Source organism: Mastomys coucha, unplaced genomic scaffold, assembly GCF_008632895.1.
Source record: "Mastomys coucha isolate ucsf_1 unplaced genomic scaffold, UCSF_Mcou_1 pScaffold15, whole genome shotgun sequence".
NCBI lineage: Eukaryota > Metazoa > Chordata > Mammalia > Rodentia > Muridae > Mastomys > Mastomys coucha.
Window position 1 is genome coordinate 12211131 of NW_022196897.1, and position 25440 is coordinate 12236570.

The window sequence follows — 25440 nt, forward strand, 5'->3', positions numbered from 1 at the left end:
TGAGTTTGGGGTGCCAGGCGATAATGCGGAGGCAGGAGACTGACTTTCCTTGAAGTTTACGCCTCAGACACCGCCTTCACGCAAGTGTGCGTGGCATATGTATTTCAAGATTGTGTTGGCTATTTCCTGGCAATTGAGCATGGATTTTAAGATCTGCTTTCCTATTTCTGCCTATCCTCCAAAGCCACTGGGATTTTCTTTGGTGTATTTATTCTATACATCACTTGAGGAAGTGCTGTCACTGTGATAATACTCTTGGACATGTGATGTCTGTCTCCATTTAATTAACTTTTCTTTTATTTCTTTCCATGGATGTCAGCAACTTTCACTTGTTCCTCAAAGTTTCACAACTACAGGGTGATCTGATAGTTCACTAAAACTTAGATTCCAGTCTAGAACAATGATTCCATTGGCAACGTGCCCATTGTAGAAACACAAAGAGCTGAGTTTGAGATCCCACTACCAGTGTAAAAGCCAGGCACAGAGGCACATATCTGTGACCTTCACAGTAGTGGAGCCCATGGACCATTCGGCCTAGCCAAACTGATGAGCTCGAGGTTCAGCAGGGGATCCTGTTTCAAAAAATGTAAGCTAGGGAGCCACTGAGGAAGACACCTGACGTAAGCCTCTGGCTTCCACATGTATATGCACCCCCCATACACACATGCATACACCCACAGAAACACATACATAAAAACATATACATATAAACGGGGAGGAAGTTGGAGAAATGACTCAGCAGTTAAGAGGTTCTTGTAGGCCTTTCAGAGGACTGAAGCTGGGTTCACAGTATCCATGTAGGTGGCTCACAGCTGCCTGTGGCTCTAGCTCCAGGGAATTAATGCCCTCTTCTGGCATTTTGGAGCACACTTACACAGTGAGACATACATTTGCATAAGTGAGAACAATTAAATCTTTTATTTGTAAGGAAAAAACTCAGACTTCTGGATCTCTTTTCCAGAGATGTGGTAAATCTTGAGGCAGGAACCCACTATATGTCCTCCTTTTCTCCTTGAATATATATGTACAGTGTGTGTACTTGCTCATGTTCTACTGTGTGGGCACTGGACATTGTGTGTGCATGTGTGTACGTATAGGCCAGAGGTTGGCATCATGTCTTTCTTCTTTACTTCTCCTCCTCAGTTTTTTAAAACAGGGTCTCTCACTGAACCTGCAGCTTGTGGATTCTGCTACACTGACTGGGCAAGGAGCTCCAGGGATCCAAACAGCTCTATGCCATGCTTGCTTAGCAACATGGTTATATAGGAGAGCCAAGATACTCAGGCCCTCCTTCCTGCTTGAGTAGCAGGGCCTTCATCTAGCTTGAGTGACTCGTGCAGCTTATGCCACACACTTCAGAAGACAGTCCAGCTACACAAACACATCGGTACCAGGAGAGCTCACTCACATCTCCAGCCCCAGGTTCTGGACAGTGTTTCTATTCCCTTCCAACCCATGCTTGCAGAGCTTCATGTATCCATTGGAGGGACCTGCACTTATTGCTTAGAAAATTCCAGTGTGGCTTTCTTTTCTCTTCTTTAATCAGCTCTACTTGAAGTTGTAGATCAGTCCTTCCCAGTTCTTGAAACCTTTGAGCCACTGTCTCCCCCAACAGCCTTCCTGCTTACTCTGCAGCTCTGTCTCTGACTGTCCAAACAGAAGTCAGAGCCAAGTTATAGATATATATAGCATGTCACTTCCTGCTCCTGCTCCAAGGTTCCCAAGATTCCAAATGCCTAAGAACCAGCCAGATCCTAATGTGACCTACTCATTACCCCAGACAGTTCACCAAACTGCCTTAGACAGTGGACAAAGGCTTTAAGCATGGAACTGACATAAACGTAGACTGGGTCAAAATCAGGAACCAACAGAAGATGGCCCGTGACAGGCAGACATGGACAAAAGGGGACTTACCAGAAAGGAACAGAGGAAGATGAAGGAGACAAAATAAAAATAGGCGAAGTCGCTCCCACACTCAATGGCATTGGCATATGGGTCGCAGGTCCGGTTGCCCAAACAAGACAGCATGATCTCATGCCAGGCTTCCCCAGTGGCACTCCTGAAAAGGACAGAGCTGTAAGCACACAAAGGCAAAAGCAGAGGGAGCTATGCAGTGAGCCCAGAGCCTGGCCAGCAGAGCCCTCGGGAGAGCTGCAGAGGGGGAGCCTCCTCTTCTGAGTTTCTGCAGACCCTGGATTACAGGAGACTTTTAGGCTGACTGCTAACAAGAAAGTCCCGGGTGTGATCTACTGCACTGGGAGCTTCCTCATACCCTTTGTGTCCAAAAGTGAATCCTTTCTTCTGGAGTCAGTCTATCTGTCGCTTGCTAGCTTGCTACGCTGGGGAGTGCTGAAGCAAATGCTCCCACACTGTTCACAGCATCCCAGCAGGCCCAGAGTGAAGGTGGCCTTTGCACTTCCCTTCCCTTCACCATGATTCTTGTCAGTCATTGCAGAAGCCCAAACTCACGCCTCTTTCCTGTGCCCTGGGGATTCTTTCCCACTGTGCATCACACCCTCTGTGCTCAGTCTACTTTCACATTGGCCATGGCATCCCAAAATCACTCACAGCAGCCATCTGGGGATTCTTGGGGACTTTTGTTTATAGACATGTGGCCAGCAAAGACAATAGAAAGTCTATGTAAGTGTATACAGCTGGTCCTGGGCAGGAACAAAGATCACTGCCCACTGATGTCAGCAGCTTCAGGAGCCTCCTATTGGCATGCTGCCCCATCCGAGTCAGCATGACTGAAGAAGTACTCCTCATGACAGAAAGCTCAGGAGGAAAAGAAAGCTTTGAGAACAAAAGCCTCAAACTGAAGCTGACTTCACAGGTTTGCTTCAGATCTGTGTCACGAGACATAGTATCAATACATGATGAAATATGATGACTCTATCTGCTGAAGTCTAGAGAAATATGACTTTGGAAAGTGAAAGCCTGAAGATGCCTGTTGAAGATTCTAAGTCACTCAGAGAATCAGGCTGGTGTTCACTCCTCTCCACAGAATTGCCATGAGCCCAAGGAAGAGATGCCACAGGACTGTGTGACACATCTGCATACAGGAACACAGGTAGTGGAATCTCAGGAAGGAGTTCCAAGGCAGGGTCTGAGTTCAGTATACCTCACTATCAATCCCTACAAAGAGCATGCTTGCTCTGTCTGGAGCTAGGGATGGCCAAACAGAAGACTCTACAAAGGCAGACAGGTACATTACACCTCCCTCCTACCCCACACTCACTCTTGGGACACAAGAGTGGATGGCTACAGCCCTATAACTTATGAAGATGGGCCTCTTGCCCATCTGAACCCTGAGTGTCACCTACTTTTCTGAAGGCACCAGGAGTCCAGGGCACCAGTACCAGTGAGAGCAATGAGGGAAGGGCAAAGACCAGAAGTCCACTCACACCACCAGTTTGAGTAAGTTGGGTTCCTGTGCCACTGACTAGCTGAGAACTCCCTCTCAGGACCCAGTCTGTCCTTCATCCATTGATGGAGGTGACCAATATGGTGATTGGGTAGACAGTATGATACCAGCATGTCAAATGAGACCTTGCCAAGTACCTCTAACCTCCTAGACTGTACCACCTCTGGACACCTTCTGGGAGCAGAAACAGTATGGTAGAGGCTGGGTTGGCACAGGGGCCACTGGAGTCCCTCCTACATATACTTCTTTTCTGTCTATCTGGAGGCCAAGGTAGATGTACTGGCTGGTTTTGTGTGTCAGCTTGACACAGGTGGAGTTATCACAGAGAAAGGAGCCTCCCTTGAGGAAATGCCTCCATGAGGTCCAGGTGTTAGGCATTTTCTCAATTAGTGATCAAGCGGGGAGGGCCCCTTGTGGGTGGTGCCATCCCTGGGCTGGTAGTCCTGGATTCTATAAGAAAGCAGGCTGAGCAAGCTAGGGGAAGCAAGCCAGTAAGGAACATCCCTCCATGGCCTCTGCATCAGCTCCTGCTTCCTGACCTGCTTGAGTTCCAGTCCTGACTTCCTTTGGTGATGAACAGCAATGTGGATGTGTAAGTTGGATAAACCCTTTCCTCCCCAACTTGCTTCTTGGTGATGCTGTTTATGCAGGAATAGAAACCCTGACTAAGACAGTAGACAAGAGCCCTTTGGGAAGAATAAATAGAAAGCAAATAATGCACAAGCTTACTTGACAGAGACAGCAAAATTTTGGTGTTGGAAGGGAATTGCTCTATGCATGGAACAAACCCTCTGTCACAAGTGAAGAGTGGACATGTTCTATAGGCTACAAACCAGCACACCTGAACAACAGCATTAAGGCTTGCAGAAATGTCCGGAAGTTGTTGTGTCGGTTGATACTGGTGTCATCATCAAGGGCAATGTTTCCAAAAACCTGAAATGGAGAAAATAACAGAGTATACATGCTGAATGTTGGGGGCCATGACCAGTAGACTAGGTAAAAGTGTGCATGCAATATTGTGGACGGCACAAGCACAGACAAGCTTTTAGTGAAACACACTCATGCATTCTGCTTCAGTGTGTGCAGCTGGGGTGCTGAGGCTACCCCCGGATGCAAGTCTGAGCAACCAGGACAAATGATTTGGGTCTGGGCTCTGCTTTGAGTAAGTGCCGTTCAGGTAGGTTGGTAACGGCTCAGGAAGTGTTCTTTGGAATCTCTGGGACAAACAGCACATTAGGCTTTGGGGCAATCCGATAGGATGTTTTCAGGGTGAGAAATACAGATGAGTCAAGAGCCATGCTAAGTTTAATACTCAGACTGTAACTGAAAGTCTATAAACTGTCATATTTCCACAAAGATCAGGGAAACACATGCTAGTGAATACCCATAAGTAAAAGCAACATAAAGCATGCATGTTTACTTTAAGTAGCACCAGATCTCAGAAAACTTCAATCCGAAATGAGTTTTAGAACTCAGCCAAAGCTCAAGACTTTGGCACCTCCCATCCCAGATCAATACTCAACCCACTTCCTCTACACTGTGAGGAAGTGGCCAGATCCTGCAGCCAGGCTGCTGATTTACAGCTTTTGAATGTTCTTTTCCCCAAATAATTAGCACAGTGTTCTCTGACAAAAGAAAAGAAAAACTAAGTTTTGTCAAGTTCAATGATCTGTGGGATTCTGCTTACACACTGGGAAAAATTTTGTCAGGAACATCTGGCCTGAAAAGGATGTTGGCTGCCAGACAACACAACGGCTGTCAGTCAGATGCCAATCTAAAATAAGCACGTGCCTCAGCATCCTAATCCCTGCTGGACCTCGCTTTCAAAAATACCAAAACACAGCTTCCCAGAGAAGCAGGACTGGGTGAAGGGGTTGCTGAGCCCCCACGGTGCTGCCTTGGTCTCTCCTCTGCCATCAAGCAGTGTTTCTGAGGGTTAGTTCACTCAGCGTTTACACCGTGTCTGCTTCACAGTTAATGATAACCTCATTGTATCATGATCACTTAATGACAGCGACAGGAGACCTGTGTCCAATCCAGTGTGGGCAGGTGGCACCCACCTGCATGCCGATGATGGCGTAGATGAAGAACAGCATGGCGATGAGGAGGCACACGTAGGGCAGCGCCTGGGGACACATGAGCACGTCAGCCCCAGGGCAGCCCACCTCAGCCTGGCCCAACTCCACCCACTGACCACTGAGTCCTGCCAGCAGCAAGTGGCCCTGACTGCTCATCTGTGACTCAAGAGCATAAGCCTAGCTCGGAGTTATAGGGGCATTCGCAAATCAACCTGCTGCTCAGTCACCATGTCTTTAGAAAACCGCACCAGGATGAACAGATGCCAAAGAGGCACACATGACCTACCCCGACTCAGCCTTCCAGAGGAAGGTCCACTCTGGGTGGAAGAGAGGAAGCATGGTAAAGAATGCCCAAAGGGAGCTGTCCAGGCCCCACACGGGCCCTGCTTTACCTTAAAGGACTGGACAAAGGTCCACAACAGGATGCGGATGGTATATCCCTGACGAAGCAGCTTGATCAGCCGTGCTGCCCGGAAGAGGCGAAGGAAGCTCAAGTTGATGAAGTTGTTCTGCAAAAAAGAAGCACTGTTTCCAAATCTTTTGAATCGCTCTCAAAAAGGGCAGACAGGCTGCTTCCATCCTACAAACTCTTTCCCAAGTCCCTGTGACCCAGAAGAAATGTATGAAGAGAAATAAAAATCGAGTCATTGCTTTAGTCTAAGCAGCAGCTGGCTGCCAGAAAACCTTCCCAAAGTAATTTACCACTATAAATTACTTCTCATGAGGCAAGTCAGAGAAAAGTCTCTTCACACTAGGGCCACTCCCCAACAGTAAGGGGCATAAAGAAAAGCTTCCGAAGTCCTTCCCTTCTGTCAGGTAGTGCTGGGAGGTCACCTAGGAGTCTCTAATACTGTCCAACTGACCAGCTACGCCCCAGTGGGCATTCCTGAAGTGTCCCCTTCCTGAGCTTACCAGCCAATCTTTCTTTCTGGGATCAATCAGTAAAGGCCTTGCCTGTCTGAGGTTTCTCTGGGACTTGTCCAGGCATCAGCAAGCATTCTCATAAAGGGACATGTATGGTTACTGCTGTTCTTGCCAAAGGAGCCTCTGCTCTAGAGAACCCAGGACATTTGGCATTTCTCCCTCAATCAGGGGTTCAAAACCAATCACACACACACACACACACACACACACACACACACACACACACACACACACACGCACAAGAGCATTAAATCCCACACTCCAAAGATTACCTGACCCTGGGCACCTTGAATTATTGGCAGGCCTTTTCAGAGTTCTGGATCTGGGGAGGTATCCATGTATTGCAATGGGTACCTGTGGAGCCAGATGTTTTCTGCCTGTTTAGATACCAGGTTCCTATACTATTACCTGAAAGCAACTTCCTGCCATTTCATTTGGCATTTGTCAGTATGCAAGCAGCTCAAGCTCATACATATTTGTGTTGTCAAATTCAGTGACAAACAAAAAGGAATGAGAACAGATGTGTTAAATGAAACAGTAGAACCAGTCAGCGCATGCAGAGAGTGGCAGGGCAAGTCTGAGAAGACGCTCCAGGGCTGCCCATCTTGGCAGAGCATACATTCCACAGGGGTTGGGTTTCACACTTATTTCCAATGGACACATCTGCCTTGTCTATCGCTCCCACTCCTGGGGATAGCCATTTATGGTTCTCAACCAGAATAACAGCGTTTTTGCACTGTCTATGCAAATAGTGGGGATAGACACCTTAAATCAGGTGGCTCTGGGCAGGATGTTGTAGCCCTCGAAACAATATGTAGAAGGGTGTATGGATACAAAGGGGGCCCAAACTATGTCCAAATCAACAAGGAGGCAAATATCACCTCAGAGCATGGCTCTGAAAGGTGACACAGCCTGGCCGATCTTAAATTGAAATGAGGACAGAGTCTCACTACTAGACATGGTGGCCAAGAACTACTGTCCAACACCAAGAGCCCTTTGAACAAGATGAGCAGGTGAGGGGACAAGTTACCTGCCCTTCTCTGGGATTCTACTTTGAAACTATCTGTTCAGCTTGTTTTGAGGGGCACGGTTTATAATAATACAACGCTTGCTCACATCAAAGCAGTCTGTACTAAGGAACCTGTCACAGAGAAGACTTCCTGAAGATTTGGAGGAAAACAAAGGCTTGCCTGTAGAAAAGGAAGGGCAGAAGACAACAGGGTTGGTGAGGAGACCCTGGAAAAGCCTAGATGATCTGGGGGTGTGAACCCAAGACTGAACCACAGTCATCTCTACTTTGTCAACAAAGGTTCACATCCCTCTCCCAGACTTTCTCTTGGGAGCTCCGTACTACTCAGGACCAGACAAGGCAGTGATGATGGACAGGCAACCCTAGAGTGCCATGAGACAAGATGGTGATGCCCCAAGCACAGAGCAGTGGGTTAGGCACCACCATGCTGAGCACATGCAGGGTGGCAATGGACTACAAGCACACAGCTGTGCGCCCTGTGCCTTCACCTCTGGCTTGCTCATCTCACTGGTGGTGAGCACACATGATCTGTTCTCCCAAGACCCATAGTTTCTGTTGCATAGGAAGTGGCTCCACTAGCAGAATTGTCCTTTTTTTCACTTCACTAAGCCATGGGTAGTCTCACTATGTAAGGACCATTGACCTTGAGTCCCTAACACTTTTCCTCAGCCTCCTTGCTTACAACCTAGAAACAACAGAGGTATCTATAGGGATAATTGGGGGGGGGGGTGCTGAAAGTACATTGTAAGACACTCCCAACAAGAATCCAACCCTACTATGGCCTCTAGTTAGTCACAAGACAGAGAAAACTTGTTCCTCAATGTCACCTGAGCATAAAGCCCAGATCTCTGGACACCTGCTGGTCAAACACCATACCAGAGAATAAAATCCTGCAGCTCCAAACCAGCCACTCTCTTTCCTTCATTCTAAAGGGGACAGATTTTGAGTGGGGAGGAGAGGGAAAGAGGCAGATAGACATTAGGTGCTCATGTATGCTATAAAGAGGAAAATAAGAGACAGGAAGGTGAAACCATGTGGCCTGTCTGGAGGCCATAAAGAAAACATGCCATGGGTGTTTCTGCAGGATCATGGTATAATTCCAGTTATAAAACTCTACATGAGGGGCTGGCGAGATGGCTCAGCGGGTAAGAGCACTGACTGCTCTTCCAAAAGTCCTGAGTTCGGATCCCAGCAACCACATGGTGGCTCACAACCACCCATAATGAGATCGGACGCCCTCTTCTGGTGCGTCTGAAGACAGCTGCAGAAAATTACGCCAGAGTGAGTGGGGCCGGCAGAGGTCCTGAGATCAACAGCAGCCACACACATAATGGCTCACAGTCATCTGTACAGCTACAGTGTACTCATACACATAAAAATGAAATAAAATAAATGTTTAAAAAAAAAAAAACTCTACATGAAGCATTCAGCCTCTGTAACAGAATTAAATATCAGCCTGTGTGGATGAACTTCCATAGCCTCAATAGAAAACGAGCTGCTGTTAAACTCCAGAAGAGGCCCTTGAGGTCCACAGGAGCCTGAGCAAGGTATACTTGCAGATCTATGCTATACAAATGGATATGGATGGGTATCCACATGTTCTAACACACTAGGGCAGAGCCTCCTCCTATTCAGGCCCTACACAAACTGTGCTGAATGATGGAATACTAGTCGGCAAACTCTCCCTAAACCTTATTGCCTCAACTCTGACACTCTTAGGAGGTCCTGTCTACAAAGGAGTTCTGCTACTGGGGTGCGGTGGTTTGAAGATGTCCCCTGTAGGTCTTGGACATTGGAATACTTGAACAGCCATAGGATATTTGAACAGCCTCCAGTTAGGGATGTTTGGGGAGGATAAGAAGGTATGGCCTTGCTGGAGGAAGTATGCCACTAGGGGTAGGCTTTGAGGTGTCAAAGGGATTGCATCACTTTGCCTTCATCTTATGGTTTGAAATGTGAGCTCTTTGTAGCTGCTCCAGTCCATCCCTGCCTGCCCGCCCACCTGCCCTCCTCATATTCCCTGTTATTATGGTGATAGACTCCTATCACTTTGCAGTGTTAAGTCCCAAATAACTTTTTCCTTCTGTAAGTTGCCTTGATCATTTTGTTTTATCACAGCAATAGAAACCAAGATTAATGCATGGGGTCTTGACCAGAGGCCATCTTGGCAAGTCTCAATGTTCTCTTTGTGTTAGTGAGATGGGGGCACAGCATAAGAGGTAAGTATGCAACAGAAACCATGGAGCCACAGGGTCGAGGACCAGATGTATTTGACAAAAACTCAAATTTGACTGAGTTTCAGCAGAAAGATCTGCCCTCAGTACTGCTAATTACCCCTGCCTCCCAAAACCCACTTCCTCTCCTCAGACAGATCAAAAGACCATCTTAGAAGTCTTGAGAAACCCTTGCTGCTTTAGAAAGCACACAATTAGGCCAGAGGTGACTAAGCACAGTGAAATCTTGCTCATGCCTCTGAAGGCAGTGGGCAGAAACCACGAAACAGGAGAAAAGGAGCCGAACAAGCAGAGAAAAGACACGTAAGAACTTTAAAGTTGTGAAACCAACCGTTTCCTATATGTGATGTTTTCATGGATGGGTATTTGCATATTATTTACAAATTGGGGTGGTTTGAGCAGCAGGTGCACAACATACAGACGGAGACATGGGTTTTCGCATTGTATGTTGGTTGGATGGCGTGAGTCAGCAGGTAGGTTAAGGTAAATCAAGAACAAAAAAACAAGAAACAAAAGAGAAGATGAGTCACCAACAGAAGCAGAAACTCGAGCTCTGAATAGTAACTAGAAACACAGGCTTTTGTTAAACCACAGAATTTTCTGAAAGTGTATCCATTCAAAGCACGTTTTTTTGAAATCTATAGGTTATGCAGACAATGGGATCCATTTGCATTTTTGTTTGTAATGCAAATCCAAAGATGAGTTACAGACATTTACTGTTATTATTTTTATTTCCAGGCAAAGAAATCAATGTCAGTTTTATGAACGCTCAGAGCCCTCTTCTAGGCACCCTTGCAATATCTGCTGGTTTTTAAATTGGGGAAGGAAACTGACACTCAAATTTTTGCCTAAGGAAAAGGGGCATTTGCAAAGAAAACGTATAAAATGAAACATACACACAGAGAATGCTGATCAACGATGGCTTTCCTTTCTTCCCATCTCCTCCAGGCATAGCCTGAGCTCCAAGAGCAAGTGGCTGAGTTTTCATAATACTTGGCTCCCAACCATCATGCTCCCAGCCTCCCAGCAGCCCTGCTGGCAACTAAGTCTTGTGATGCTTCAAACCATACGCAATCAGAGGCCGCCACAGCTAGCCATGCAACCGCACGGCACAGGATGGCTGGCTAATTTTGCTTTTGCACCACAGACCTCTACCTGGAACAAAGCTCCACACTGCAGTGATGGTAGCCAGCAGCTTCTGGCCCTTGCCTGCACCCCTCTTTTTAGGTATTTCCAGCAATCAGCAGTTCAGGTCTCTCTCTAGGAAAGGAGATGTGGAAACCCAACACTGTCCTTACAATTAGGAGTCTATTGATGCTTGGATCGCTTTATCTGGTAAATAAAGAATCCTGTTTCTAGGGAGGCAGTACACAGAAAAGCAGCAAGTTTCTTCCTCAGAAACCACGCTGGGACTAATACTTCAGGGTGAGATGCTCTGACTTTCAGATTCTCTAAGACCAGGAACTAAAAGACAAAACACTTTGCTTTTCTGTTTAAATGCCAGGTTCAGTTTTTCTTTTTGCAATAATTGCATCATTAGCGTTGTAAAGCTGTGAAATATATACAAACAAGTATATTAATCTGAAGAAAAATAAAAATAAATACCCACGTGTTCACCCTTCAGTCTAAAAACTATCACCATCACTTTTGAATTCTCCCTGCCTCTCTTGCTGATATCTAGATGTGGTAGCAATCATTAATTCTTACCAATATTTGCTTGTCCTTACAGTTTTACCATAAACTCTTAAGATGCATTCATTATGTGCTTGCTTACTCTTGGCCTTTGCAATGGTAGCTTGTGTAAACTGTTGGACTTGTTCAAACATGGCTCTAATAATGAGTAGCATCCACACTGATGTAGGTGTCACTTATGTACTTACACCACTGTCTTCTCAGGATTAATACACCCCAACAGTTGACACATTCCACCGGTGATGGTATGTGTATCTCTGTGTTACTGTGGCATCCATATGAAGAGCTAGTGTAAAGTTTTCCATATAGGTTATACAGTTGACAACTGTGTGAGTTTTAAATGGCCTATATCCTGTCCACCCTGAGCATTAGAATGTCTAGTCATTGACAGGCCAGTTAGGACAAACAGCAGTTCAATGTCTTCAGGTTGTACTTCTCTGATTACAAATCAGGTTGGCTACCTTCTCCTATGCTAATTGGCCATTTACAGTTTCTAACTTGTAAACTGGCCATTTTTGTGTGTGTTTTTCTTCCTCACAGAATGTCCTTGTTTCTGGGAACCTTCCATGACCCACTTCTGTAGCCTCCTAGGCTGGCTCCTGCTCATCTCCTTGGTCACTACTGTTGGAATGTCCCAATACTCAGCCACTCATCCTTCATTGACTTCATTCAGTCTTCCATATCTAATACCATTTTATATACTCACTACCACAAATTTCATGCAACCAGCCTGGCTTTCTTGACTGAACTCCAGGTCTATTTGCCCAACAGCCTCAAGGAAGTACATCAGGAAATTCAAACCTAAGATGTCCAGCTAAACCTCAATCTTCCTCAACAAACCTGATCCTGGGATACACACATCATCAATCACACCATCTGTATGTCTTTCCCAGTTCTAGTCATAGTAATCCATTTCCCAAGTGCTTAGACCACACAGCTCATATCACTTTGCCTCATTTTTCGTGGCCACATCTGGTTCACCCACTGCTCTGTCTTCAAATTATAGTTAGAATTCAATAAGTTCTCACCCACAGTTCACCCCACAATTCCAAAACCTGACTCCTAGGAGAAAGTTGCACAGTATACATGTCCCAGAGACCTCAGCATCTCAGGACCAGAACCCAAAACAGGATTCACTTCTTTCCCGTGGGTTGGGGGTGGAAGGGTTCCTAGGAACTTCCAGAAGTTGGCTATTCCCTGGCCAATCTCCTAGGAACCTTTAGCTAGTAACTAACAGAAACTGATAAAGACTCCCTCAACTTCATTGTCTATTGACAGAATGATAGGTATGTCCACTCTCACTCGGAACTCCCTATGAGTAAATACCTCTTTAGTAAATACCTTTTGTAGCTGGCCACTCTGTTCTCTGGCACTCCCTACTTCCCTACTAGTATTTCCAAGTTTAACTTCCAAATGAAAACTTTGCATGAAACTCTTGCCTTAGGCTCTGATTCTGGGAGAGCCCAATGAAGACAGCTACTGTGCCTCATTCCCAACAAAGCAGCTTGATGCATGTCTTAATATCCAGATTATATTATACCCCTGTACAAAACTGCTTACTCTAAATAGAAGCCCAAGTTATGCTTTGACACAAGGCTATATACTCCCTGCTCATGGTGATAGCACAACTTCCTGCTATTCCCTGTACAGAGTAGTGAACAGAAGTTGAACCTGAAGGACCTCCTTCCAAATATGGCTGGTTGTTCTACATTTTGCTCAACAAATAATTCAATCTCAAGGTCTTAGGGATAAGTTTCTGTATTTATTTTATGAACAGTAAAGTTTTAGTGTTATATTTAAGGAAGGAGGGAGAGAGAAAGAAAGAGAGAGAGAGGGAGGGACAGAGGGAGGGAGGGAGAGAGAGAGAACAGAGAGAGAGAGAACAGAGAGAGGGGGGCACAGAGTGAGGGAAGGAGGGAGAGAGGGAGAGGGAGAGAGAGGGGAGAGAGAGAAAGAGAGGGGGGCAGAGTGAGGAAGGGAGGGAGAGAGAGAGAGAGGGAGAGGGAGAGAGAGGGGAGAGAGAAAGAGAGAGAGAACAGAGAGAGAAAAAGAGAGAGAGAGAGAGAGAGAGAGAGAGAGAGAGAGAGAAAGAGAAAGAGAGAGAGAGGAGTGAAGGAGTGAGGGGCACTGACTCTGGCCATCTAACACACCAGTGTCTGAAGTGTTCCAGGTGTTCCCACAGACCACAATCAACCACATCACAACATGCTTCTATACAGAAGAGAGTACTGATTCTAGTTTCCTAATTCTTTCCATTGATTACCACACTAATCCTGATCTAATTAATCCAAATGCTCTTAATGATCTCAGTTTTACATCAGTCCTCACTACTGATAGGGACAGATTATGCCAGGTCACACAGCTACACCTACCTGTTCATCTTCCTAAGAATCTCTATCCTTAAGGGTTTCTGCACTTTCCTGTACATTTTAAAGCAGAGTGAAATTTTTTGAAGCAAATAAACAAAAAAACACTGATATTTTTATTGTGGTTTGCCTAACCTGCTCTTAGTCTGCGGGAAATCAATAACTATGATGCCAATTAGCATTATATATAGCTTCATTTATATAAGTGGTCTGTATTACCTTTCACTATAGCTTAGTGATTTTTAAATATAAAGATTTTGTTTTGTAAAGGTCATGGCTATGATGACTGTCCTTGTAATGAAATGTGACTGACACATGTTATTTATTATGAAGTAACTGTATATTTAGCAATCTTGCTAAACAACTAATTAGATTATTCTAGGATCTGTCCATAGATAATAATATCTGTGTATAATCACAGTTTTGCTTATTCATTATCTAATCCTTATATATTTTATTATTTTTCTTGTCTTCTTTTGTTTTTTAATTGATTTAAGTTTTATTGCAGTATGATGAGAAAAGATACATAATTTCAGTTTATCTGAATTTGTTAACATTTAAAAACATATTTTAAGTAAATAGAATTACATCACATTCTTCTTTGCCTTTTGTACCTCAACTCCTCCCAGAGACCCCTCCCTTCAATACCTACAATATCTTTTATTTTGTCACATTCTTTAAAATTTATAAAATATTGTAACAATAAAAATAAGTAGTATAAAAGTTGTTTGATATAAAACAACCAATTAAACAGTCTTATGTAGATGTTTGTCTGCAGCAATACTGAAAATACATATTTTTTCTCAATATAAATTTTAAATAACTCCAAACATATTAGCTGTATATTTTAAAATGATACATCACTACTAGTTTTTTTTTAAATGAACATAAGTAGATAAAGTCTTTTTGTTTGTTTGTTTTGTTTTTAGTAGAGTTTAAAATCTTGGCTTTTACTGTGGTACAAGCCCAATAAGAACAATTTTTAGACATTGGAGTTCATTGTAATAAGACTGTACTTCAATGCCCCTCACATCACCAAAGGATTTTACCTCCCTAGTAGCTAAGCTGAGAGTTGACAGTTCTGCTGTACCAAGGAGTAAATTGTAGGCACCATTTTTGGATACAGATTTCCTGCTATGGTCAAAGCTATTTGACTGGAGTGATTGTCATCATTCTTAGCCCACAGAGAACAGGTTACATTCACTTAAGAAATAGTGTAGGTATTAAGATGGTCTATCCATAAAGTCATTCACCAACTGTTTCAATGAACAATGGTTCTGCTTGGAGGGTGGCACAGACATTAGGTGCAGTAAGAATCTGGTTCATTGGCTGTGATGATTCTGAAAAGCATTCATCTCAGAAAAAGAGTAACATAAAGTTCTCTTCTTCAAAATTGATATAATAGTTACAAACATCAAGCAAAGCATTCAGTCTCACTCTTTGTTGTTCTCTTATAAGCCACCTCACAAGTTAATTGCTTATGTTTCTTTTGGCTGTATAAATAATTTTGAAATATTTAAACTGTTCTGAAAACCATAGTGTAAAAACATCAAATAAACAGTCCTACTAATAGCAAGGCTGAGATAGGAGAACAGCCTGGCCTTGAACTCAGAGATCTGCCTGCCTCTGCCTCCCAAGTGCTGGGATTAAAAGTGTGAGCCATCACGCTCAGGGTTATCATTTGTTTAATGGAAGAATCTCTAAATAGAGAAGTACAGACTTAATAATATACATTCTTGCTAGATTATAAATTCTTACTGGGTTTGGATTATAGACTCATGATGCCAAGCTATTAAATACATCCAACACACATGCGCACATACATCTTGGATTCCCATGTTCTTGGTCAGCTGTTACCATGGAGCTTCAAGAGATTCTTAGGCTACCAACTCGAACTCTGAGAACCACTTTTAAAAAGATTTATTTGATGTGTATAAATGTTTTGTCTACATGCATGGCTGTGTGCCACCTGCATGTCTTGTGTCCAAGGAAGGAGAGGTTGTCAGATTCCCTGGATTTGAAGTTATAGATGGTTGTGAGCCTCCCCGTGGGTGCTGGGAATTGAACCTAGGTCCTTTCCAAGAGCAGTCAGTGTTCTTAATCACTGAACCATCTCTCCAACCCCAGAACTACATTCTTATCTAAAAACAGCAATTGCTGACCCAACACCCAGTCATCCAGCTCCATCTCTGGAGACCAGCAGTAACAGTGACCCATCCTGAAACTCCTAGGGGCTCATGATAAGGCAGTTACAGTGGAACCTGGGAAAATACCTAAGGGACAACCCTCTAGAAGGAAGCCACTTTGGACCCTGAATGGGGGACAGGAAATGCTACTTACCGCAATCTCTGTTACTAAAATATCAGTAATACTTCCCAAAACAGTGACAAAGTCAAAGACGTTCCAGGCATCTCTGAAGTAGTTCTAGAGAAAAAGAGGGCAGTCAGTGCTGATGGCTTCCCTAGGCAAGAAGCCAAGGGTAGTGGTCAAGAGTAATAGATGCTTAACATAAGGCCAATGACAAGCAGATGTCACAGCAGGCATGCAAATACTTCCAGGCTGGGTATAGGCATAACTGAGAGCTAAAGGTTCAGGAAGGAGAACCTCAGGCTTGCCTGACTCCCAGCCCAAGGCAGGGCAAGACTCCAGTGTCATAACTGAGAGCAAAGCAGCTCTTCCTTGGACGCTCACAGTGTTATAATTATAAGTGCTGCAAAGGCCATTCAAGAAAGGGGAAGATGCCAGAATGCAGCTCATCACAAAGCAAAGAACAAGGTGAGACACATACCAATACCCCAAAGGCGATGATCTTCAGTATGCATTCCATAGAGAACATGGATGTGAAGACAATGTTCAGGCATTTCAGCATCAACTCATACTCATAAGGTGCATCATAGAACTGCCCAAAGAAATAAGGGCTGATGGTTGTGGATGCACTAGCCCCAGCACCCAACTGGAAGCAACATAATTTCCTGACTACACAATGGGTAGAGAAATATCTACATCTGCCCATATCTGGGTCACCTCCTCTTACTCTTTCCAGGTCTTCTATAACCTTTTCAGTGCCTCAGCAACAAATCAGAGAGAATGGATCGCATAGACAACTTGTGCCAGCAAGGAAACCTATCTCTGGGCCTCAAAATAAGACCCATACCCAAGTTTTACAGCAGTCTTCTCCTAATTCAAACATTCCCTCTAAGCAGATTTCCTATGTCAGAGAAAGCTGAAATTTACAAGATCCATAAGGGTTCCTCGCCAGGATTACAGAAACAGTAAACAACTGCTTGGGGAGGGGCCCCGACCAGTCTAGTTAGAGAGGAGGTTCTTAGACATGTTGAGCTGCCTGCAAGATGTGCTCAGTTACAGCTTTTGGGAGTCATAACTTATGTTGAGGTAAGTTTTTTGGTGACAGAGCCACATTTGCTCTGTCCCTGTTTCTGCAAGGAACCTCTCACTCATAATCTTACAGGTAACCCCAATAAAAATTTATCGGTTGGTTCACTTAGTTAGACTTTGGTAGAATTGTTACTTGGTCTGTTATGGGTTCCCTATCTGGAGTGAATAGGAAAGAGAAGTGATGGGTTGGGGGGAGGGAAGAGAGAGACTGAATGAATGTGTGTGTATATATGTGTGTGTATATCTGCACATATCTGTGTCTGTGACAGTGTGTGTGTGTCTGTGTGTGTCTGTGTACATCTGCATGTGTCTGCGTGTGTCTGTGTGTGTCTGTGTGTCTGTGTGTGTCTGTGTGTCTGTGTGTGTGTGTGTGTGTGTGAGAGAGAGAGAGAGAGAGATAGAGAGAGAGAGAAAGAGAGGGAGAGAGAGAGAGAGAACATGTCTACCCTGGCTCTTCACACACAACAATGCCTAGCAAGTCCATGGTGGGCCTCACATACCTTCATCATCAGCACCACTGTGTTGAGGGCTATCATAGCCATGATGAAATACTCAAAGGGTGGAGAGACCACGAATGTCCATGTCTTATACTGGAATGACTGCTTATTTTGAGGCATATACCGTGTCAGGGGCTTGGCGCTGATAGCAAAATCAATGCAAGCCCTCTGTAGGGAGAGAAGGGAGCCATGAACTCAAAGCATTGCCCACTCCAACTGGAACTTTCTCACTATTCCCTTTCAGGGAGCCCAGAGAAGAGAAAACAGTAGAGGCAGCTAAGCTCCCTCCAAGTAGGCCCAACTGATCTGTAGTCTCTATTTGCAGAAAAAAAGAGGCCCTGCCTATGCCAGCCACAAGCCATGCCCATATAGAAGAGACTGGTAATCTTGCCCAGAGTGCCTATGTCCCAGGATCCCACACAGCATTGACCTACCTCATTCTTTTCCAGGCTGCATTCAGACATCACCTTGTCCCCCTGTTCCTGGAAGGTGATAATGATCAAGGCCACAAAGATGTTGACAAAGAAAAAAGGGAAGACCACAAAGTAGACCACATAGAAGATGGAAAGCTCCATCCGAAACCCGGGGCTTGGCCCCTGCTCCTCATAGGTAGCGTCCACAGAGTGTTTCAGCACCCTAAGTAAGGGGAGAGCAGACTTCAGGAGAGCTTCCAAGGGAGCTTGGGTCTGTACTCTGGGGTAGGGCTCAGATCTGCACATAAGAAATGGAACTCAGGGCTGTACTTCAAGTGTGCTATATTATCTCTGTAGCTCAGGGATGGGGCTAGGGTCACACCTCAGTGTCAGACCTCAGAGAGAAGATGCAGGTCTGCATCTTGAGAATAGGGCTCCACCTCAGGGACAGGGCCCTTCCTAGAAAGGGCTTGAGTCTTACCCCAGGAATGTGGTTCATTCTTCTATCTCAGGGATGAAACTCAGTTTTTCCTGAGAGGGACAGGGCTCGTATCTATACCACACCTGACCTCATCATGGGGTGAGAAGTAGGGAAACCACACAGACTCTGCCTCAGTGTACCCGTGCCTAACTAGCTACCACGATTAGTTTGGCACTCACATGGGCCACCCCTCTCCTGTGGACACCGTGAACAGCGTCAACAAGGCCCAGAGCACATTGTCATAGTGGAAGTCATATTTCTTCCACTGCCTTGGCTGGGCTTCTACTTCTTCCTTCTCATAATCCAAATATTGACCCCTAGAGACAAGAAACAGCAGACAAAGGCAGTTAACGGTAATCAGTTCAAATACCCATGTTGTAGTTATAGTCAAATGGCTGCTGAAAATTCACCAAGACCATTCCATATGGAAAGAGAAGTCTTTTCAATGGTAGTGGTAAGACAGTCGCAAACCCACCACTCAAACATCACCACAAAGTTCATAAAATTGGGCCACTCTGACTACCAAATCTTTATCATGGAGATGTGTAGACTTTAGAGCTAGTTGGTTTCATTGTGCGATTTTTTTTTTATAATAAGCTTTTATTAAGATTGAAAAAAAAATTGGACCAAAAATGTAAACATTGGTATCAAATCTGTATAGGTCTTTGAAGAAAATACATGGTTAATCTTTATTTGGGAATGAAGTCTTAGGTAGATACCAAAATCATGAGCAACAAAAGAGGTGAAGGAAAGTTGTACTTTAGCAACATTTAAAACTTTTGTGTCTCAAAAAACACTATAAAAAGGTAAGAGAGAGCAGGTGAGCTGGCTTAGTGGGTAAGAGTAGACTCTGTCAAGACAATCCCTAAGATACATGTGAAGGAAGAAGAGAACCAACTCCCACAAAGTGTCCTCTAACATGGATAGGATGGCATGCACCACCATCCCCAAATAAATATAATAAGTCATTTTTAAAATAAGGGCGCTCTTGGTGTAGCGGTACACGCCTTCAATCCAGCATTCAGGAAGCTGAAACAGGGTAGTGAGCTCCATCTCAGATCTTGTCTCAAGAAAGAGGAAAGAAGCTGAAACTGAAAAGATGATCCAAACAATCGGAGAAACTATTGTTAATCTTTATCAACCTGAAAACTTGCATTTAGAACATGTAAAATACAAGTAAAATCAATACCAAAATACAAGCTAATTTTTAAAATGGATCAAATATCTAAACAGGCATTTTTTTCAAAGAAGCCATATGAAAGACTAACTATTCTATGGATAATGTTCAATATCATCAGTTATCAGAAAAAAAATAAATCAAAAATATGTTGAAGTATCACTTTCTTCCTAGGATAAATATAACTAAATAAAAGCAACCAGGGCAGGCAAGATGGTTCAGTAGGTAATGGTGCTTGCTACAAAGTTTGACCACTTCAGCTCAATCCCTGGGACCTAGATGGTAGAAGAAGGGACATGCCCTATGATTGCACTCACTGTGCCATGTGAGCACTGCCACCACCTTACACACACGCACATAAATAAAAGCAATGGAAATAGTAAGTATTGGTAAGGATGTATGGAAAATAGCACTCTTAGAAATGCAGAAGGGCTCGGCCACTTTGATTACCATCTGGCATCTCTTCCAATAGTAGAACAGCTCCCATATTACTCAGGAGTTCTGCCTTTAGGTATATATCCAAGAGAAATTAAAACATGCACCTACCAAAACAACAATTTGTGCAAACATGTTGATGGCTGCACTCATTGCAATAACTGAAAGGTAGAGACAAGCCAAATACCAGCTGTCAAGTAAAATTCAGCACATCACAGAGCTGGTATTAAGCCATAAGAAGGAATTAGGCATGCAAATCACATAAAGCTTTGCATTGGTTAGGCCTCAGTTTACCGGCAGTCCCTCTCTAGCTCCTTGGACTCATCAGTACAGTAAAAGAATTTCCCTTTGAAGAGCTGGACCGCAATGACGGCAAATATGAACATGAAGAGCATGTAGACAATCAGGATGTTCAAGACGTTCTTCAGAGAGTTCACCACACAGTCAAACACAGCCTGCATGGAGAAGAGAACAGAGTCATGCAAGAGTGTACCCACACAGGAGAGGCCATAGTGGAGCTGAGTGGTCATTAAGGCGAGCTAGGTCACTGAGATTGGGAAGGAGATGGAAGTAAGCTAGGAAAGGGGATAGAAGGGATCAAAATAGAGAACAGGACAGTGACCAGCTCAGAACCTCAGGAATATGAAAGCCCAGACTCCCAGAAGCATTCAAGAACCCCTTACGATTCTCTAACCTGTGGCCACAGAAGGCACTACTGCAAGCTACCTTAACAGCTGTCTTTCTCACAGGAAGGGAGTGTCATCCTGGCTTTTATCAGTGGGCTGGAGGCACCAGACCTGCCACCTGGATGCTCAAGAAAATTGGCCTAGCAGTACGCTGGAGCCAGGCCTCAGGAAGGAGGCAGATTGCCCAGGCCTGTACACAGGATATGTACTAACCTTGTGCACCATCCCAGTTTTGTCCTTGGCCAGCAACAGCATTGATATAGGGGAAGACTAAAGCTGTAAACAAGGGACTGTGTCCCTGAGGACCACAGAACAGAGAATTCGAAGGTATTCTGGAATCTAGATGTGACTGAAGATCCTCTCACCCTGAACCCAGAGCTGATCTGCCTCAGGCTTCCCTGATGACTCATGGCAATCTCCAGTAACACAGGTTAGCAAACTCCCAATGCTGCCAGCTGCCTGGGCCAAGGAAGCTTCAGGCCCATCCATGCTATGAAGTTTTGTTTTGTGTTTTTTTCCTGCTGCCTCAAGTACAAATTCTGCCTTGGCTCAGAGACTCCCTGATGCCTTTCCCCACATATCACTTCATACATAAGAGCTAGGCCACTCTTCCTTTACCTTACACTTTGACTAGTGTCTCTCTGAGGTTTAAATGTCTAAGCTGATGAAAATCTACTGAATATGTTTTAAAGAGCGAAAGGAGTAAAAGCACAGAAGGCATGTTGTTCTTGGCCCAAGCTAGTTATTAAATTGGGTTTACACTGCATTTCCTTCATCCAGAAACTCAGCAGTACCTACCATCTTTTACAGAGCCCAGGAGCTGCTTTCTGGAATCTCTGATTCCTGACATCTACCCCTGAATCCTGTGTCCTCTGTTCTTCCCTGTCCTGCCACAGTGGCCTACCTGGTGCTAGTGGCTAAGGAAGAAGGTCCTCTGCTGGGGACAGTCATCCTTGGAGAAGGGTCTTAGAATTGAGCAAGATTTGCCCCCTCATACAGGTGAACAATCTGTGTGCACATGCACCCACCCCCACACCAGTGTACCCACATGTACAGCACACTACTTCTTAATCCCCAACTCCAGATTCCAACCTTGAGCTTAGGCAGCCGCTTGATCGTCTTGAGGGGCCGCAGGACACGCAGGACTCTCAGAGACTTGATGGTATTGATATCTTTCCCTTTGGATCCTCTAGAAGGGAGAAGTGGCTGATGCTGGCGGGCAGAGTGCTGGCGTGACTCCAGCTCTGACCAGTCCTCTTGGTCTGTCTAATAAAGCCCTGTGCATTTTGTCTCAGGCTCCATATAGAGGGCTCAGTGGGGGAAGTCTTCCCATGGCTGCCTGAGAACAGGGCTAGAGCCAGTGCCAAATCAGAGCAGCACAGCCTGTGAATAGGGAAGCTGATTTCTCAAGTGCAAAGGCCCATGCTCATGGCTGTAATGGCTACTTCCACCTGCCCAGGGCTCCTGACAGACGCTGCCGAACCAACAGAGTAGAGGTCTGTGAGCCTGCTTATTATGCTTTATCAAGCACTAGAGGAGCCACTGACCTGCTTGCCACTATGGGGATTTTATTGGCATCTGCCCCACAGGCCACCTGACTACTCCTCAAGTGACCAAAAGGGATGTGGGGGACAGTAAGAAAGAGACATTCAAATAAAGAGACAATGCCAGAGACTGCATTAGAGTGGGATAGAGAGAGAAGAGAAGAAAGAAAGAAGAGAGGGGCCAAAGGGAAAGGAGAAGAAAGGGGCAAGAATTGAGAGAGGAGGGGGAGAGAGGAGAAAAGTGGCAGGGAAAGGGGATAGTTAGGGGATAGGGAGGAGAAAGACAGACAGAGCCAGAGAAGCAGCCAGATAACAAGATGATCAAGAAAGGAGCAGACAGGAGAACTCAAGTGGGGGAGACAGACAGGAAAAACTCCAGGTACCAGCTGCAAGCTCAAAAGTCCAGGATTAGAAAAACCAGACTAAAACCCCTTTGCACACCAGAGTAGACACAGATGCTGCCTGTGCCTGTGGAGGTTGGGGAGAGCAGGAATCAGCAGTCAGGGGCCAGGCCTACAAGTAAGGAGGTCTCCTGCGTCCAGAGAGCCCTCTCCTAGCCAGTTCAGTTCCGACATCACTTCCCATCTAGATCTCTGAGCAAGTACGGCTAAGTCTTCCCATAGGCTCCAGCAAAGCTCTAGGATCAATGCAAAGCAGCTGTTTATCCCAGGCCTCCTTCATAGGAACAGAAAGATACGGCCCCACACTTCCCTTTCCTCAGCCCCACATCTCAGCATCAGATCAAACTGACCTTAAAGCTGGACATGGTAATACAGCCCAGAATCTCAGAAATATGGAGGCTCAGGGAGAAGGCTTGCAAGTACAAGGTTATCCTGGGCTGGGTTATTTACACAATCAACAAAACCTGCCTCCTTGTCACCTAATACCTCCTGTACCCACCTTAACCCATCTCCAGTACACCAGGACACAGACCATCCAGGAAGGGTGGCAAAAAATGGAGGGAGACTTCCAAGAACTGTCCACTGAAGGCCACTCTCTGAGCTCAAGCCTTCCCTTCTTTGTTCACTCAAGAGGCTACAGCCTGAGACCCATCCTTTTCCTGCTGCTATCTTGGAGCCTCTCTGATGACATTTCTGCCTGGTGCTGCCAGGGTCCTTGCTGAGACTCTAGCAATTCATTTCCTTTGTCCTAGACAGAGGGCCCATTAAGTCACCCAGAGGAGTCACTGGGAGGTTCTGGGAAGGGGACTGAACAGATGGAAGAGAAAAGAAAGCTGCATTGCCAGAGAGTAAAAACAGTTCAGGATGTCCAGCATCATGGACTGTGGTCACTGCTGGCAGCTCCTACTCAGATTCCTCACTACCGTCCAGGCCAGTGCTCAATCCTCCAACACCTACACAGATACCCTGCTCACTGAGGACCTCCCTACCAAGGCTGACCACGCCCAGCCCAGCCCAACCAAACCCAGCCCAGCCCAGCCCAGCCCAGCCCAGTCCCCACAGGCATGGCAGGAATGATGATGGCCTGGGAATGGCTCCTGGGAGGAAACATGCAGCCTAAACAGGGTGGAGGTGGATGAGCAGGCGTGAGGCCATGATGGATGGGCCTGAGGCGTGCCATGATGTAAGGCAATATGAAAGGAAGGGGAGGCATTACCCCATGAAGCTCCTACCCGAGTCCAGCATCAAGAAGACAAAGAGAACAGAGTCAGTGTGGGAGGCAGAACACACTCCTGCATTGGCCCATCTGAGGGCCAGAGAAGTACAGACCCTCCCTTTGGGGTCATTCTTGTCTTTAAGTATCATCCCACAGTTTCCCGACATCACCTATGCCTGCCCTACCTAGACTCTCATGGAGGCTCTAGTCCCAATATCACCAAGCTGATGGTCACCAAGACAGGAATCAGAGAATAGTCTCATACCCCCAACAAACAAAGATGTCTATTAGTTGAGGTAAAAATACACCAATCCCTCACTCAGGCAGTCACCTCAAAGCAGGCAAGCAGACTCCAAAGGAGCAAGGCAGATGCCCCAAATCCCAGCCAGTTCCCAGACCACAGGGGGTGTCAGGAACAGATGGTGTCAGTCTTCAGAACCACATTCCAGCCCCAAGAAGGCAGGACAGCATTGCTTGCAGTTACACAGCTATAGAGCAAACATGAGCTCATTCCTCCTACACCCCACTGTAGTTTTAGATAGGTCCTCTGATCAGAGCAGATGTAAGGTTTACTTACGAGAACGCAAATGCCACCAGGGCTCCACTGACAACAATGAAGTCCAGAATGTTCCACAGGTCCCGGAAGTAGGCCCCAGGGTGCAGCAGCAGGCCCAAGTCTATCATCTAAAGGGGATAAGCGGACACCAGAGTATGCAGTACATAAGGAAAAGAGAGGCAGAGGCAGGCCTCAGCCACAGAGGGACATGGTTTTGAGTCTTTATACAGTGCATCTTAAACACTCTACATACCTTCACAGGGGATAAAACACAGGTCACACTCTTAAATGGCTTCAACAGGACCTGGCCTCAATGTTTCTACAGAGTACAGGCTCCAACCTTTCCTAAAGCCCCACTGCGGTGAGAAGTGTCTCCCCTGCAACCCCTCTCTAGTAACAGACATGCTCCCTTAGAGAACTCACGTAGTCCGGACCTGAAAGCTTGGTTCAGGAGAAAGAACAAGCTGATCAGACCATCATGTCCTAACTCTTCCTTTTCTGCTACAGTGATTTTTGGCAAATACCTCAACATCCTCACCTGCAAAGTAAGCTGGTCCCTTCCTCCCAGACTGCAAGTGTGTGCAAAGCAGGCTGCGCACAGGCTCTCTGAACTGACTATAATCACAGAAGTGCACATGCGCCTTCAGCTGCACTGATCTGTATGTACATGTGTGTAGTTCAGTGCACTGAATGCACATCTCTGTGTGCCAGATAAGGACAAAGTTACCTTGAAAAGAAAGCACAAGTTGTGATGACATGGCAGACTCTCGCCTGTGGGCAAATCTAGTCTACATCCTACAGAAATTTAGTCTTCTGCATCTAAAAGTGTGCCTGACATCTCTCTCTAAGGTCTGCTCTTATTCTGTGCTTTGTCATATGGCTCTTTCTTT

General features: G+C 45.4%; 1 protein-coding gene across 18 annotated transcripts in view; it reads right to left on the reverse strand.

Moving 5' to 3' along the window:
- Positions 1-25440, reverse strand: part of Cacna1b (calcium voltage-gated channel subunit alpha1 B) — a 168944-nt gene that overhangs the window by 25972 nt on the left and 117532 nt on the right. For 9 of the 18 annotated variants that reach the window (XR_004118471.1, XM_031369249.1, XM_031369261.1 and 6 more), the window contains 14 exons: positions 24572-24678; positions 23995-24006; positions 21926-22022; positions 20442-20602; positions 18715-18852; positions 18076-18277; positions 17645-17809; positions 16537-16647; positions 16089-16172; positions 10022-10027; positions 5895-6011; positions 5485-5550; positions 4266-4357; positions 1915-2059 (listed from right to left, as the gene is read on the reverse strand). Coding sequence is in view for 17 of the 18 variants with exons in the window: in XM_031369249.1 (XP_031225109.1) it covers positions 1915-2059; positions 4266-4357; positions 5485-5550; positions 5895-6011; positions 10022-10027; positions 16089-16172; positions 16537-16647; positions 17645-17809; positions 18076-18277; positions 18715-18852; positions 20442-20602; positions 21926-22022; positions 23995-24006; positions 24572-24678 (1503 nt within the window). In the remaining variant the exon portion in view is untranslated. The remainder of the gene's footprint in view (positions 1-1914; positions 2060-4265; positions 4358-5484; positions 5551-5894; positions 6012-10021; positions 10028-16088; positions 16173-16536; positions 16648-17644; positions 17810-18075; positions 18278-18714; positions 18853-20441; positions 20603-21925; positions 22023-23994; positions 24007-24571; positions 24679-25440) is intronic. The other 9 variants (XM_031369260.1, XM_031369259.1, XM_031369252.1 and 6 more) reach the window with 3 other exon arrangements.